This window comes from Bos taurus, chromosome 5, assembly GCF_002263795.3.
Source record: "Bos taurus isolate L1 Dominette 01449 registration number 42190680 breed Hereford chromosome 5, ARS-UCD2.0, whole genome shotgun sequence".
NCBI lineage: Eukaryota > Metazoa > Chordata > Mammalia > Artiodactyla > Bovidae > Bos > Bos taurus.
The window spans coordinates 86573385-86591202 of NC_037332.1; the positions used below are offsets into that span (position 1 = coordinate 86573385).

Genomic DNA, 17818 nt, shown 5'->3' on the forward strand with positions numbered 1-17818 from the left:
GAAGGTTTTTGGAGACTTTTGAAGCCTCATAAATAAAATTTTTAAATAATCTCCCTTTAACTATGTAAGGTTCAGTTCGGTTCAGTTCAGTCGCTCAGTCATGTCTGACTCTTTGAGACCCGATGAATCACAGCACGCCAGGCCTCCCTGTCCATCACCAACTCCCAGAGTTCACCCAAACTCATGTCCATCGAGTTGGTGATGCCATTCAGTCATCTCATCCTCTGTCGTCCCCTTCTCCTCCTGCCCCCAATCCCTCCCAGCATCAGGGTAGTTTCCAATGAGTCAACTCTTCGCATGAGGTGGCCAGAGTATTGGAGTTTCAGCTTCAACATCAATCCTTCCAATGAACACCCAGGACTGATCTCCTTTAGGATGGACTGGTTGGATCTCCTTGCAGTCCAACAGACTCTCTAGAGTCTTCTCCAGCACCTCAGTTCAAAAACATCAATTCTTCGGCACTCAGCTTTCTTCGCAGTCGAACTCTTACATCCATACATGACCACTGGAAAAACCATAGTCTTGACTAGACGGACCTTTGTTGGCAAAGTAATATCTCTGCTTTTCAATATACTATCTAGGTTGGTCATAACTTTCCTTCCAAGGAGTACGCATCTTTTAATTTCATAGCAATCATCATCTGCAGTGATTTTGGAGCCCCCAAAAATAAAGTCTGACACTGTTTCCACTGTCTCCCCATCTATTTCCCATGAAGTGATGGGACCAGATGCCATGATCTTCGTTTTCTGAATGTTGAGCTCTAAGCCAACTTTTTCACTCTCAAATGGTTGTGTGCATCAGAATCACTTGGGAATGCTTGTTAAAACATAGGTTGCTGGCACCTATCTCCAAAGTTTCTAGAATAGAGAATCTGTCTTTCTAGCAAGTTCCCAGGTGGTACTGATGGTACTAGTTCAGAGATCACATTTTGAGAAGTTTTCATCCACACTGGAGTATAGCGGGGAAAGGCACAGTATTCTGGGGATCTGCCATCATGTATAAGGATTATGACTGACTCACTCAGTAAATGTTGAAAGATCTGGGAATGATTTTTGCCCTGTAGTTTTTAAAATATTTTGCTCAAAATTATATATTGAACCAGTCATGGAATTATTATACTTCCTTCCAAGATTCTATAAATTCATATAAATAGGGTATTATGGTCAATAATTTTTTATGCATCTATCATGATCCTAGATTGCCACTTGAATTATCTCATGGATTTTCAAATAACTTTTATTTTCTCTGAAAAAGAAAGCAGAATTGAAAAAAAAGTTCAGGTATGATTTTCCCTAGCCTGTTCGAGTTTCTTAAGTGAAGCTAACCGTGGAATCGAATAACAGTAAATTGCTTTTAAAATATAAACTTGAAATATCATATCATGCCATTTTTGTAAAGTGATTTATTTCAGTGTTTTGGGTAAATAGATACATATCAAATTTTGTACGCATTAATTAATATGTTTCCATGTCACCAGATCACACCGTTTGATTCTAAATTGTTCTACTTTCAACAAGTTATCCTGTTACTAGTAGATATTTTATGTTCTTGACTCATGGGGATGAAACTTAGTGGCAACCAAATTTTTGTTCTACAATAATACATAGGTAAAATTGGAGATTGTATAAATAGTAAAATACAAATGACACCATATTGCAATTTTAGAGCACAAAAAAGGAATAACTTTCTTACTTTGCAATGAAAGAATAGTAATATAATGTTAAGGTAATCTGATTCTTTTATATTGTGATGGACATTTTAGTGATAATTATACCCATAAATTTTATATTTGAACTTACAAAAAAGCTGATGTAGAAAGGTATAAAATAGAATGTTTTATAGAATAAAATGTAAACTATGTACCCTTGACCTCTTCAAGCAGAGAACATGGAAGTCATCATACATGCCGAGCTGGCCACATGCTGGTCTTCATACCACCATGTAATACACTGTAAGGAAAATATGGGTTTTTAAAAATGTAATGCTAAATGTTTAGAACAGTATTGCATATAAATAAATGATATATGTTAATATAATGCTAATTATGTGTATTTTCATTTTTGGATCAAACCCTAAAGTGTTTCTGTGAAACCTAGGAAAAGGGATTTTTTTTTAAGAAAGAAAGTTTTCTTCTTTTTTTGTGTTTAATTTGGAGAACAGTTCTAATCAGAGGTACACACCATTTAACTCCTCCATCATGGAGGCTCTAGGTACACTGACTAAGCACCAGGATCGAAAGATGGCTGGGACTCAACGCCTATTCTTTGCAGGTTGAAAAAAAATCTACATTATAGTTTTATGCAAATCATGCACTGTCACTCAATAAAAGTGAATAGTACAAATAATATCTTTGTTAAGAATATTTTTTACAGGTGGCATCAGTTACACACTCTGGATAGTTGAGTGTACGTGAACTTTCTCTTATACAAAAGGTTTTTCATAATATGTAGTTGAAAGTGCCATTGTTGACAGCTAACCAAACACTGTAATGTTCAAACCGAATGCTAAGATCACGGATTGTTAGAGTATTTGATGGGAAATGACAGGCATTATACCTATGTTTTTCTAGACATTTTTAATCAGACTTTCCTTATCACAGCTCATGTTCTGATGATCATTTCAGGATGAAGTGGCACAGCCACTGAACCTATCAGCTAAACCCAAGACCTCTGATGGCAAATCACCCACATCACCCACCTCTCCCCATATGCCAGCTCTGAGAATAAACAGTGGGGCAGGCCCCCTCAAAGCCTCTGTCCCAGCATCATTAGCTAGTCCTTCAGCCAGAGTTAGCACAATAGGTAAGTCCTGTTTCTTTTGTTCTTGTTGATTTTCTGTTTATGACAATTGAATGAAAGCATCTTTTAATGGCAGATCATGCATAGCCTCTACATGGCTTTAGTTCCAGAGGAGAATTTCAATATGATGAACTTCACAGGTCTGTTTTAAACATTAAATTGAAATGTATAACTGAATTGCAAGTGCTAATGCCCCCCTGAAAATCTAATTGAATTGGTTATGTTTGTTGATATGACTGATGATCTTAAGTTTATGAAAAAGAGACCTAACTGGCTAATCACAGAGACCCTTGGTTCCAGGTTGTTGTTAGGTGACTTGCCTTTTCAGTGACTGAAATTTATTTCCATTTGTGTGATGTGTATGAAGTATATATAATGATGAAGTACATCGTGCCTGGATCATAGTCAGCCATCAGGATGTCAAGTTTTTGTTTTTGTGTTTTTTTTTCAGTTCCATATTTCTTGAGATTTACTTCACTACACCAAAATATTATAAAAAGTTGGTCACTTCATTTCTACATGATTGTCATTTCAGTAAACAAACACTGGAAAATGCTTCTATAAGCTTTTAAAAATTCCAGTAATTTTTATTTTAGTAACACATAAATTAGACTGTAAAAACTTATTTAAAACCCACATTTATTAATGTTTACTATTTGCATGCAGTTATGTGGAGTCTATCACAGATCAGCCCTCAACGAGCCAGGGTCCAGTTAAGGTGGGGGGAGTTATCTGTCTTATAGTTTAAATCAACTGTTGCAAGTTCTATTCTAGCACCCAGATAACAATCGTATAGTCAAAAAGATGAAAGTATTAGATTCTATTTGGGAAGGATCAAGAATAGACTAATTCAAATGGAGCCTTAAAAAAGATGTATCCCTAGGTATTTTATGCTATAAGATAGAACCCAGAGTAAAATATCATATTTTTGAGAAATACACTGATTTTACTGGAATAGAGAATGAGTGTGTAGTGGAAATTGATCAGAGTTAAAACTGAAAGGGGCGGATGGAGTCTGATGGGATGCTATCCTAAGAAATTTTTTACTTTTTCTTCAGACAGCAATTTGATCAGAATTTTAAGAAGAGTATTGACAGCAAAGATTAGAATCAGGAAAGTCACTGTTTTAGTGGAGGACAAAAGTAAGTTACGCAAGCTAGAAATAAACAACGGTAAAGCAAAGGAAAGAATAAGTTGAAGAGATATCATTAAAGACTAATTGATGTAACTTATCCACAGTAAAATGAATCTGGTGATGTTCAAGTTAGAGACAGAGAAGTCTGGGGTTTTTAATTACAATATAGAAAGGATAGTGCTTCCCCACTCCCTGAACTGTGAAAGAGAGGACCAGAGCAACGTAGGTTGGGATAAGACAAAAATAAGTGTTGAATTTGAAACTTCAGGCGTCACTTTAGGTAGAGAAGTTCAGGAGGATGTTCTTAAGTAGTAAATCTGGTATGTGAAAGGGGTGCTAGAATTTTAGACATGGAAAATATTCCTTAACGAGGTTCTGGAAGCCATCAGAGCAAATAAGTTCACCAAAGAGTGTGTATGGTAAGAAAGGATGTGGGGTAAAAAGTCAGAGGCATTATACGCTGTGTATAGTTATCTCTTGTTGTTGTCTAGTCACTACGTTGTGTGTGACTCTTTCGTGACCCCATGGACTGTAGCCATGCAGGCTTGTCTGTCCATGGGATTTTCCAGGCAAGCATACTGGAGTGGGTTACCATTATCTTCTCAGGGGATCTTCCCTACCCAGGGATCAAACTCACATCCCCTGCTTGGCAGGCAGATTCTATGCCACTGAGCCACCTGGGAAGCCCATAATTATCTCTTAGTGTGTAACAAACCAACTTAAATTTCACCAGCTTAAAAACAACCAACATTCATGACCTCGTAGCTTCTAATGGTCAGGATATGGAAACAGCTTAGCTGCTAGTTCTACCTTAGGGTCTTTCTTATGGTTCCAGTCAAGATGGAAGCCAGGGACCTGGACTTTATTGGGGATACAGGATCCTTTTCCAAGATGACTTACTCACGTGGCTGTTGGCTGGAGACCTCAGTACTTTGCCATGTGGGTGTTTCTATAGAGCTGTTCATAGAATGACAACTAACTTTCTCCAGAGTGAGTGATCCAGGAAGGAGAGCAAAGAGAAAGCCACGGTGCCTTTTATGATCTGGTCTCCAAAGTCATTCAGTCTGTTCTGCTTTATTCTTTTCATTATAACAGAATCACTAAGTTCAGCCCAATTCTGAGAAAGGGGAATTAGGCCCCAACTCTAATCAGTATCAAAGTCTATCTTCGGACGTATTTCTAAAGTACCACACTTTTTTTGTTTTTTTGGCTTCCTTCATAGCTCAGTCAGTAAAGAATCTGCCTATAATGCAGGAGACCTGGGTTTGATCCCTGGGTTAGGAAGATCCTCTGGAGAAGGAAACAGCAACCCACTCCGGTATTCTTGCCGGGAGAATCCCATGGACAGAGGAGCCTGGCAGGCTACAGTCCATGGGGTTGCAAGAGTTGGACATAACTTAGCAACTAAACAACCACCACACTTTTTTTTAAGAGGGAAACTGATAAAGAACAAGTGAGCATCTTAGAATAAAGATGATGAGAAAGCAGTGACCTGCTTGTCTAGGACAAATTGAAATTTGAAAAAGGAGGGGGTTATTTGATGGTGTCACATTCTATAGAAGAATTAAAGAACATGAAGAAGAAAAGCCTTTGTTTACCTGGAACTCATGGACAGGTAAACTATAACAGAGAGGCTTTGTAGAATGGTTTAGGAGACTTCCAGTTACAAAGATTCAAAGCACATGAAGACAGAAAGTGCATTGGCTACATGAATCAGTCTTTTCGTAAGCTTGGTGTTGAGAGGTGATTATATTTTAAGAAGACTAAGTAGAGACAGGTCTTAGAATAGGAAATTATGTGTTTATATATAAACAAAGATGAATTTGAGACATTTTTAGATATAAAGACTCCATGGGTGATAACAGATCAAGAAGAAACGAGACAGCATTAGCTTTGGAAAGAAGAAATGCCCCTTTTTTCTCGAAGACTGAGGAAATGAGGGGAGAAAAGGGGTAAAGTTACAAGGAAATCGTGAGATGGACAGAAAGAAAGCTGAAGGAGTATATTTCCAGTGCTTCCATCTCCACAATGTTCTCTTCCAGATTATTTGCCAAGAGCAAGTTGGTCAGGGCCAGTGGGGCGGCCGTAGAAGGGAAACAAAGAAAATGGAGGTTTTCAGAATTTGAAAATGGTTTGGGGCGCATGTGTTCTTTTTATCATTATGCACCATTCTGTTATGATCTCTCAGTTACTCTGCTCAACATCCAAAGTAGACACCAAGATAAGATTTGCTTTCATGTCCAAAGCATGTAAAAGGAAAAATATTTTGTTTGGCAAAAAGGATTCACTTCCATAATAGACATGAAAGCTCATAAATATGACACTGTTGGTGTATGAGATACTTTTGTAATAGCCTCAGAACTGGAATCTTTAACTAAGGGAATAACTGATATATTTGCATTTTTTGTCATGTGAGGAGTTTTTATTTCAGCATTCTGAGGATTAAGTATGACAAAATATTTTAGAAAGGCAAGAATGTATTTAATGACATTTATCATCTGACTTTTTCCACTACTGAAACTTGTATTTTCTTTTCCTGAGAAGGCCCTTCACCACATACACATCCCTCACATTTCTGAGGATTCGATGCCACTACAATTTACTTTTCTCTTTTCAACAAATGCAGATGTTGAAAGCTGAAACTATAATGAGTAATAATGTAGTGGGATAAAAGCTGTGAGCATTAATGGTGTTGTAAAGGTCACCCCTGAAAGAAAAATTAATGTGTTATGCCCTTAATAAGCCAGGGAAAACTGTGGATCGAAAGATAACTTAAGTTATCATTAATGACATGGGGCTCTTTGCTATATATCTATTAGCTACAAATAAAGAGTGTGAGTTTTTGAGGTTGGTGAGCAGTATTACACTGCATTCTATAAGAATACTTTTGTATGATATGCAAATGATAGGCAGCACCATTGAAAGCTCCTTAAAAAGCATGAATACTTCAGAAGAATGATGGATAATTTTAGAATCTTTTGGCCAGATGTTATCTTTCCTTTACTGCCCTTTCCAACCTTTGCTGTGTATAACTTTCAACTTTTATCAAAGCATTTTAGTTTGTTTTCTCACTGTTTATTTTAAAATTATACACCTTTAACTAGGGCTTCCTGGTGGCTCAGTGCCAGTGCAGGAGATGTGGGTTCGATCCCTGGGTCAGGAAGATCCTCTGGGGAAGGGAATGGCAACCCTCTCCTGTATTCTTGCCTGGAGAATCCCATAGACAGAGGAGCCTGGGGTCTGTATTCCATGGGGTCGCAAAAGAGTCAGACACAACAGAGCGCCTAAACAACAGCAACAAATATCCCTGTCATCTAGTCAGAAATTGTTATTTTCCAGGTAAGGAACTGCAGCTGAAAGAGGCTAAGCATTTACCCAGGGATTCTGAGTAAGTCGCTATCACAGTGAGGGCAGTCCTGTGGTTCTGTAGTTCTTACCACTACTGGAATTGTAAGGAAACAGATGCACGTGCCCACCTGGTAACTTACTCAAACCTCACAGCCAGTGGAGGTGGAGACCTTACAGTCATGGTCTCTGGGTTGCATGCTGTCTTTTTTCGTTGTTACCTGTTGGCAGCCTCTCTGCCTCAGATGTTCTTCTCAGTCTTCTATTTACCCTTTCCCTCATTCATCCCATAAATGGGTATTGAATATTGTCTCTGTGCCATACATTTTGCTGAGTATGGAGGATAAGCAGATGAAAGTCTCAAACTAAGGATTTAGATATCTAGAGTCTTTGTTCCATCATGTCTTCGGAAGATATTGGAACATATTATTCTTGCCTTTCATTCCTCAGAGGCATTAACGCATGAAATGTAAAACTTTACTGACCGAATATAGGAGATGCACATTGATTCAGTAAAATGAAGGGCAATATTTTCAAGTCCAGTCATGTGATATTTATCTCTACAACTTGCTAATTTAAAATACAATTATGTGAATAAGCATCTTACCTGTAAATTTCATTAGTTTACATTTTTAATGAGAAAAAGCTTCTGTGAAGGTAGGTTATTGAACAAGAAACTGTAACCATTTATTAGAAAGCCACTAGATTATCAAGAAGTTAAGGATATTATTCAGCATCTAACAATTAATATTTCCATAGCACTTTACACTTTAATTTCACATTTATTATCTAATTCTCACAAATTTTAATAGATGAAGAAATGGCTGCGTATCAGGCTACCAAAAATTTGATGTTGATAAGTGACCTCAGAAAACAGAAAAAACAATATTTTTTGAATATTACTTGAAACACATGTTCCCTTACTTTTACTACAGCCAATAAGTTCTACGTAAAATAATTAAATGCAGTAAATAAGAATTTGTATTACCCTGATAGTACACTTTAAAGCCATAAATTTTAAGAAACCTGTGTCATGTGGTTTAGGCTCCCATTTATATGATGAAGCAGATCATCAATGAACTTGGAATTACAAAGGAAGATACTTTCAACTTGGAAATATGCATTTATTCCTTCAACAGACTCTACCATGGGCCAAAGGAATAAAAGGCTGAAAGGAAAAAAAAATTGCCCTCAAATAACTCATAGATTCGCATGAAAGACAAACTTACAAAAACAAGAGACAACGTGACAGTAAAAGCATCTCCAAGCTTTTGCAGGAGCCTGGAGATGAGAAGTACTGAGGTTGCCAAGGAGCATGTCTGGGGTATGTCAGGAAAATTCTTAAGAAGGCTTGACATTTGAGTAAATTCCCAAACACACCAGAAAACGCCTATTTCAGTTTAAGAGGAAAGCTCGGGAGACAGAGGAGGGGGTGAAGAGGAAGGCTTGTCCTTGGAACAGGAAATAGTTCCGTGCAGCTTAAGCACAGAGCTCTTGAGAAACCAGCAGGAAATGACGTGGGAAGGATAAGCAGGGTTGATATCATGAGACTATTAGGCCATTTTAAAGTGTTTGGAATTTATCCCAGAATGATGCTTTTGGGGGAACATTAAAGAGTTTCTTGTTCCAGGATATTTGGAATATGATACTGTTGTTATCTCTGGAAGATTCACAGTCACATTAATGTATTCAAGATTTGGAGAATACATGCCACAGAGAAACCTTTTAAACTTTAATTTAGTATTTCCCTTACTCTTTTGAACATGGAATTATTTTCTTCACAGACTATTCAGATCGTCAACTTAAGAAACGCTGAAGCTCTGCAGTAGGAAAGTGAAAGTGAAAGTTGCTCAGTCATGTCCAATTCTTTGCAACCCCATGGGCTGTAGCCCACCAGGCTCCTCTATCTGTGGGGATTCTCCAGGCCAGGATACTGGAGTGGGTAGCCTTTCCCTTCTCCAGCGTATCTTCCCAACCCAGGGATCAAACCCAGGTCTCCCACACTGCCGGTGGATTCTTTACCATCTGAGTCACCAGGGAAGCCCAGGAATACTAGAGTGGGTAGCCTGTCCCTTCTCCAGAAGATCTTTCCAACCCAAGAATTGAACTGGGGTCTCCTGCATTGCAGGCAGATTCTTTAACAGCTGAGCTACCAGGAAAGCAAGAGTTGAGTTTTTAATTGGGTAAAGTGAAGTGATTCAAATTTCCTTTTTTGGAAGATATTGGAATGCTTCAGCTGGAAGCAGAGTAGGAGAGAGATTCAAGGGGTGTATGCTTAAAGAGGGAAACCAGTTAAGAGGTGAAAACATTAGCCCAAGTGAAATAAGAGGTGGCTTCAGCGAAAGGAGGAGCCAGTGGGGATGGAGAAAAAGCATATTTGAGAGCTGAGGAGGAGGCATAACCCCAGACACTGGTTGTCTTGTGTTTTGTACATATGAATTGAAGGAGGTATCTTAGATGGCTCCCAAGTGACTGGATGTGCAACTGGAAAGGGACATGGAATGTAGGAAGAACAGAGTGAGGTGGTGGGAAGATGATGAATTCCGTGCTAGACATGCTGCATGGGACAGTCCAGTAGAGAAGCTTGGCAGACAGACCTGTATGGCTGGAAATCAGGAAGGGTTTGAGACAGGCAGTAGATACTCTACAGTCTTTAGGATCATCCCTTGAGTCTTAGGAGCTTCCTTAAGTCTAATTGCCATATATTGGTTTGAAAGGCTGTCACAAAAAATTACCATAAACTGGGTCTCACTATTTGGAAGCTAGAAGGAAATCCAGAGTCAGGGAATCAGTAGGCTTAGTTCCTCGGGAGGCATGGAGAGAAAATCTGTTCCACTCCTCTCCCAGCTCTAGGGCTCCAAAACCACTGCAGGTGGTGACTGCAGCCATGAAATTAAAAGATGCTCGCTCCTTGGAAGAAAAACTATGACAAACCTAGACAACATATTAAAAGCAGAGACATTAATTTGCCGACAAAGGTCCATCTAGTCAAAGTTATGTATTTTTCCAGTAGTCATGTATGGATGTAAGAGTTGGACCATGAAGAATGCTGAGCACCAAAGAATTTGATGCTTTTGAACTTGTGTTGGAGAAGACTCTTGAGAGTCCCTTGGACTGCAAGGAGATCAAACCAGTCAATCCTAAAGGAAATCAGTCCTGAATATTCATTGGAAGGACTGATGCTGAAGCTGAAACTCCAATACTTTGGCCACCTGATGTGAAGAGCTGACTCATTGGAAAAGACCCTAACATTGGGAAGGATTGAAGGCAGGAGGAGAAGGGGTCGACAGAGGACAAGATGGTTGGATGGCATCACTGATTCAATAGACATGAGTTTGAGCAAACTCTGGGAGATGGTGAAGGACAGGGAAGCCTGGCCTGCTGTAGTCCATAGGGTCGCAAAGAGTCAAACACCACTGAGCAACTGAATAACAACCCAGCTCCTAGAGGCTTCAACAGTCCTTGGCGTTCCTTGACTTATAGATACATAGCTCCAGTGTCTGCCTCCATGCTCCTGTAACCTCCTTCCCTGAGACTGTATGTCAAATCTTTCCCTCCTTTCTCTTAGAAGAACACAAATCATTGAATTTAAGGCCCATCATAAATCCAGCGTGATCTCACTTCAGGATCCTTAATTTACACGTCTGCAGAGACTCAATTTCCAGATAAGGATGCCATTCACCAATACTAGGGGTTAGGACACAGACTAGCTTTTTGAGAGACACAATTCAACCCATTACAAGTAGTTTGCTGTTTTTCCTTCTACCTTTTAACAGGCTCTTCCCTTGTGGAACAGCCATTCATTCACTCTTTCTGTTTAGATTTTATCCCCTCTAGATTGGACTTTCCAGTTAGTCCTTTCTTTTGGCCCCTTAAAATATATAATGTGTGTGTATACACTCAGTCATGTCCAACTCTTTGTGACCCCATGGACTGTAGCACGCCAGGATCCTCTCTCCATGGAATTCTCCAGGCAAGAATACTGGAGTGGGTAGCCATTTACTCCTCCAGGGGATCTTCCTAACCCAGGGATCGAACCCAGGTGTCCTGTATTGCAGGAGGATTCGTGACCGCTAAGCCGCTAGGGAAGCCCCAAAAATATATAATAGGTACCTTTTTAATTTTGAGAATTTTGTTGGTGGTTATGGTTAAGAAGGAACTCCAAGGTATGAAAAATCAAACTGTTGTAAGTGTAACACAGTCACAGACTCTCACACCTTTCTTACATTAATGATTCCTAACCTGCATTTCCCAAATATCATTTGAGGTGCTAACTGGAAGCCATATTGGTCTTTGCCGTCCCATTTGCCTCATAAGAAGCTTACCAAACCTCTCCTAAACACTTACCCTTCCTTCTGATCCTGTCTTGAGATGCACTTACTGCTCAAGTATATAATTAAGGCAGAATAAAATGTATCAAGTGATCATTCAGGGTCTTTTGAACTCTAATGGGTGACTCCATATCTCCCTGAACCTCAGTATCAACAACAAAGGATATCCCCTCAAAAGATTTTATCATAGTGGTCAAAGCTGTGCAACAGGACTGCTAAGGATGAGCATATAGGGAAAAATGAGAGAGGAAAAAAATACAAGAACATTTTTTTACTGCCTCCTCAGGTGTACCAAATGTTATCTACTCCTTCACGTGGTATGTCATTTGATTCCTCCGTTAGCCTTATGTTCATTTTACAGTTGAGAGAAATGGAAACTCAGTGAAATTAAATGTTATAATTTGGCAAATATCACACTTCCTAAGAAGTAGAAACCTGGATCCATGTGAATCCAATGCCCAAGTTTTAGCTGTTTCACTATGCCATTCTGTAACTAAACTGACAGTTACTGAGTAACTTTCATGGGCCATTTATTTATGCTAATAGACCATATTAACTCATTTAATCTTCACAAAGCCATATTATCTAGTGAGGTCATTCCATTTAACCAGTAAGGCCATTGAGATTTAGAGAGGTAAAACAATGTGTACACTTTGTATGTAGCAAGTAAGTAGTAAGGTTCAGTTTTATCCAACTCCAAAGCACAAATTATTTTCTGGTGATTGAAATCCTGGACCAAATTTAAGGAGCAGATGAAGAAAGATCTCAGTCAAGGATATGAGGATGGAGTAATTGACATGAGGATCCAGTGCTGTGATGAGAAACAGGGAAGGAAAGAGTTTCAGTAACAAGGGGATTGCCAGTGCTGTTTCTGCCATGAATGGAAGGTGTCCCTTGGGTTTGGCATCTGAAAGAGCAAGGGCAGCGGAAACAAGAGTATAGTGAGATTGCAAAGGGAGGTAGGAATGAGAGAATATGCTATGAATCTTGAGAAATTTGGTTTGGAGGGTAAGGAAACAGGATTGGAAAGAGAGGGCAACACAAAGTTGAGAGAATTTATTTGCTTGTTCAGAAGGAGAGCCTTAGGTACTTGCAAGTGGAGCTGGTAGCAATAGTAGAGAAGTCAAAGTGGATGATGGAAATGTGAAAGAGAATAACCAGTAGAGAGGTATAGAAATCTAGAGTGTGAGTTTAGGGGATTTTCCTTGATTTTTCATTGAAACAGAAAGAGGCAGTGGGTACAATTGGTGATAGATTTGAAGCTGGCCTGGGATAGGAGTCTGGGTGGGGCATGAAGGTGAGAGTTCAGCCTTTTTGGTCTTCCAGAGTTAGAGATGAGGTCTTTTACTGAGAGAAGAAACCAGCAAGACTGGGAAGTAGGTGACTGTGATGAGAACAAAAGATAAAGAATCAGCAAACAATCCTATTATGATTCAACTCTGTAATATATAAACAGCTTTTTGGTTTAACACAGCAGATACACGTTAGAATTTCATGTAGCATTTTAACTAAAGCTCAAGTCTCTGAAAGCAAGAATATTTCTTTTAAAGTGATCACCTACCTGCACACCCATGCACACCTCACACTGGAAATAGCCATTGCAGAACATATGTATGTTTATCAGTTATGCACCCCCAAAATAATTTTCATCCTTTCTGCATATATATTAATAATTTCTCCTGCACAGTGTTATCTTGGCAGTACCTGAAAAGCATAAAGAATTCATACTTTGACTCAGTTCCATGTCCCAAACCATTTCCAATACATTTGTGCTCTGGAGAAGCTAAGTAGATTACAAAAATGCATGGTACCCTGGTACCAGGCCATACATAAACAAAAGTAAAGTGTTAGTTGCTCAGTCGCGTCTGACTCTCTGTGACCCAATGAACTGTAGCCCACTAGGCTCTTCTATCTATGAAATTCTCCAGGCTAGAATTCTGGAGTGAGTTGCCATTCCCTTTCCATGGGGATCTTTGCAACCCAGAGATTGATCTCAGGTCTCCAGCATTGCAGGCAGATTCTTTACCATCTGAGCCAGGGTTTAGAGGATAGGGAAATCAGGCTGACCTTCTTAAGATCTTTTGCTAAATGAACATATTCCAAAAACATCCCCGTCACATAAGAGCAGCTTTTCATTCTTGAATAGTGTTTGTGAACACAGTGAGTTAAGAGATAATATTTAAGTATCAAGTCAGGATGCTGAGGATGCTAGAAGGTTAAAAATGACCATAAGTTAAGGTACATGTTAACCCTAAAGGTTAATCTGACCTAGATCTAACTAGTTGTTTTTTATTCATATTGTATTTGTAATGAGCAAGGATGTGTTGTTTTTTTGAATACGTTCCAATGAATTGAGCTCAGAAAAGCAAAATAGATAGTATCTCAAGGCTCCCCTTTGTGTTGCCTACCCTGGAACTTCTCTTTCTGCCTCAAGATCAGAGGACAGTGCTCAGTCTGTACATAATAAAGGGGAAAAGACATGCCACATTTAGAAGCACAGCACCAAAGCGCTGTGCTAATCTGACATCAGCTTCTTCAATAGAAATGTTTAAGCAGCCCGAAAGTATTCTAGGTTTTTTTGGCAATCAGCAGATCAGATAGAAGAGTCTAGTAGTATAACGAGGATGTGTAATCTGACATGATTAGACAAGGCTCTTTAGTATCAGAACATTCATAATTGAGACAAAGAAAGAGTATTAATAACACTTTCCTAACACGGCAGTTAGCCATTTTATATTTCCTTTCTTTAATCTTAGTGTTTTTCAACAAATCAGGGGATTTAATAGCGTGTTTTGGCAGATTAGAGGATTTATGGCCCAGATGTTTTTTGTTCTAAAAATGGATTAGGGTGTAAAGTTTGCTGGAATCCATGGAACATGTTGAGGCAAGCCGGTCATTTTATGTGTGATTAGTGCCTGCCTTCTGTCTCACAGTCCCTCCATCTGTCACAATTCACCAATGGATCTGGTTAGATTTAGCCTCATGTCACAAACAAGTCCCTTTTCTGGGCAATTTCATATTATAGATTCAGTTTATGCCATTTTATGCCCTAGTTAAAAGATAGGGACAGTGAAAGATGATATATTAGCTCTCCTTTCAATATTTGCAAAATGATCCCTTTCCCTCACTATTCTCCCCTAAAATCATGCAGATTATCAGCATAGTGTGCATCAAATTAAATGACCAGTGTTAAAATAAAAATTAAAATTAGCCTTTCTCCTTACACCTGTTATTCTTTAAAAGACATAGCTTGGCTTTTTTTTTTTTTTTTACTATGGATTGTGGAGTTGCAGACATAAGTTGGTCATTTGACCATCCTATTAAGAGTGTGAATTAAGTGTGATTATAGTTACCCAGTAGCCACCATTTCTTATCCAACAATTACAGGTGCTCAGTTACATTTTGTGCTTGAGATTTCGCCTCTTCACCACCGCAAGTCTGTATCTGTCACAAGCCACTGCCATCTATGGTTTACTTCACCATGGATGGATGCAAGGGGGAGGATGCTCTTCTTCCAGAGTCGGTTAATAGTGATTTGTTCCTTCTGTATATGACAAACCTAATAGCGTCATCAGTTCAGTTCAGTCTCTCAGTCGTGTCCGACTCTGCGACCCCACGAATCGCAGCACGCCAGGCCTCCCTGTCCATCACCATCTTCCGGAGTTGACACAAACCCACGTCCGTCGAGTCGGTGATGCCATCCAGCCATCTCATCCTCTGTCTTCCCCTTTTCCTCCTGCCCCCAATCCCTCCCAGCATCAGAGTCTTTTCCAATGAGTCAGCTCTTCACATGAGGTGGTCATACTCAAACTCTAAATTGACATTTCTAATACTATGAGAGTATCAGTAAATAACAGTGATAATTATCAATACTTGTATTCTCTGGTAACATTCAAATGATCCTCAAAGGGAAAAAAAAATTAAAGATAGGTTGTATTTTTGCACTACAAGATACTCAGGTGACTAAAAAAGTTTATTTAAAGATTATGTTTTAAACATCTTTTCAAACATGTGGAACCAGCTGTATTTCACTTAAATATTACGTTTTGGTAACAGATGTTTGGCACCATGTTGATGTAATTATGTGAATCAGTCATCATCAATTATTCAATCATTCATTCATCTCAGACTGATTCCACTGAAAAAATTAGTATATGCCAGACACTAGCCACTCCCAAAAAAGAAGTGATTTTTATGGTGGAAGGTTAACCCATCTATACGTTTGTGCAAAACATATCCTTCATTCTGTTACATCTTCAGGTTATTTAAATGACCATGATGCTGTCACCAAGGCAATCCAAGAAGCTCGGCAGATGAAGGAGCAGCTCCGGCGGGAACAGCAGGTGCTTGACGGGAAGGTGGCTGTTGTGAATAGTCTAGGTCTCAATAACTGCCGGACAGAAAAGGTGAGTTCCTAAAATAATGGTTGGCTTTCCAAAAATACTTAAATTGCTTGAATATCTTCTTTATCTTTTTCTTTTCTCACCATCCTCAGAATGACTGTTCTCCCTCCCTCTTTCCCTTGATCGGTTCAGAATTCTTCATGCCCATCGTAATCAAAACCATCTGGAAATGAGAAGGGTTATAATTCTCTTCTATCCATCTGAACCTTATTGACAATTACTATCCCCTCTTCTGCCATCACTTTGTATTAAAATAGAGTGGCATTTGAAATATCTGGGTCTAAGTGAAAGTTTTGCTTTACAGAGATGCTCAACTTGTATTTGGGGATGAGCTGGATTTGAAAATGCTGAATCTTCTTTAATCAGCGTAAGCTTGGATGATACCCGTGCTCGAGGTCTAAGTATCTAAGAGCCTGAGCTTATCGTAACATGTTTCTAGCACGAAGCACTGTCACGTTGTAAGTGACTGCACAATTGGAAATTTTCACTTGGATTGTAAAACAAAGTTTTTTCTTTAAAATGGGAACAGTATTAGTATACCTATTATTATACTTAAGCCCAGTGAAACTTCTGAATTTATCTGTGCTATAATAATTTCAAACTATTTTGCCTAAGCTACATTGTATTTAATTCAGAAAAAAATAATATGTTACTATAGAAGTTTGAAGTGATTATACTTCCTTTGGTCATATTTGGTATTTTTAATTCAAATTTTAAAGTGTCATTGAATCCCCTTTTTCTCAAAATCCAGTAGCTAAATACAGTATATAAGAGAAAAAATAATCAGCTACTTAGTAATAACTCAAGGAAGCTTATGAGTCAAACAGCATCATCCAGAATGGACAGGCTGCTCATTTGGATAACTTTCCGGTTTCCCAGGTTTTCTATGGAATTTTACGTATAATCTCTAAGTGAAAGTGAAAATGTCATTCAGTCGTGTCCAACTCTTTGCCACCCCTTGGACGGTAGCCCTCCAGGCTCCTCTGTCCATGGGATTCTCTAGGCAAGAATACTGGGGTGGGTTGCCATTCCCTTCTCCAGGGGATCTTCCCAATCCGGGATATAGAAGCTAGCAATTTGCATAGTAAATGAAGGTGTGATCCTGCCCCAAGTGTACTTTATCTGGGCTACAGTAATTTCAAACTATTTTGTCTAAGCTACATTGTGTTTTATTCAGCAAACGTAATATGTTATATTACTATAGAATGCTTGAAGTTATGTACTTCTGACCTGACCGTGGGTCAGAAAGATGGAGACATGATTTCAGTTCTGTTGTTCCTAGAGGGGAGAGCCAAGCATGGTCAAGTGTTCCTCCCTGGCAGTCTCACATCCTAAGAAGAGCAACACTGGTGCAGTTCGAAGGACACAAAAATCTTCTAACTCTAAGCACCAGAAGGGAAGGGGGAAAACGAAGTGACAACTCAAAGAAGGAATGATGGCAAGCATAAAGGAATTTATATTCAAATACTTAAACATTCTTGAAAGGATGCTTGAACAGAAATTCCTTTTCTCTGCACCCCATGTAGAAATGAGTTTAACACTCAGCCAGATGCTAATGCAAAGTGACTCAAGCTATTCCTCGCAAGCATAGCTAAATTGCCGTTATTTGTTAAGCGCATTGAATTCAGCTGTGGATACAGCAGTTGGTTGCATTCAGCCAGCATCTGTACCCTTTTTTTTTTTTTTTTAATCCTCCAAAGCAGAGACAACTCTACCTATCTCCCCCCTCTCCTCCCCTGTGCTGGCTGGGAATTGTCAAGTGACAACCGACCAAATCCTTTTGGACAGGAAGCCTTCATCCAGAGT

The 17818-nt window shown here is 39.0% G+C and overlaps 1 protein-coding gene across 15 annotated transcripts in view; it reads left to right on the forward strand.

Moving 5' to 3' along the window:
* The window catches only part of SOX5 (SRY-box transcription factor 5), a 1174568-nt gene that overhangs the window by 1116744 nt on the left and 40006 nt on the right, over window positions 1-17818 (forward strand). For all 15 annotated transcript variants that reach the window (XM_010805416.4, XM_024991902.2, XM_010805413.4 and 12 more), the window contains 2 exon segments: window positions 2624-2801; window positions 15870-16015. In XM_010805416.4, coding sequence (XP_010803718.1) covers window positions 2624-2801; window positions 15870-16015 — 324 coding nt within the window.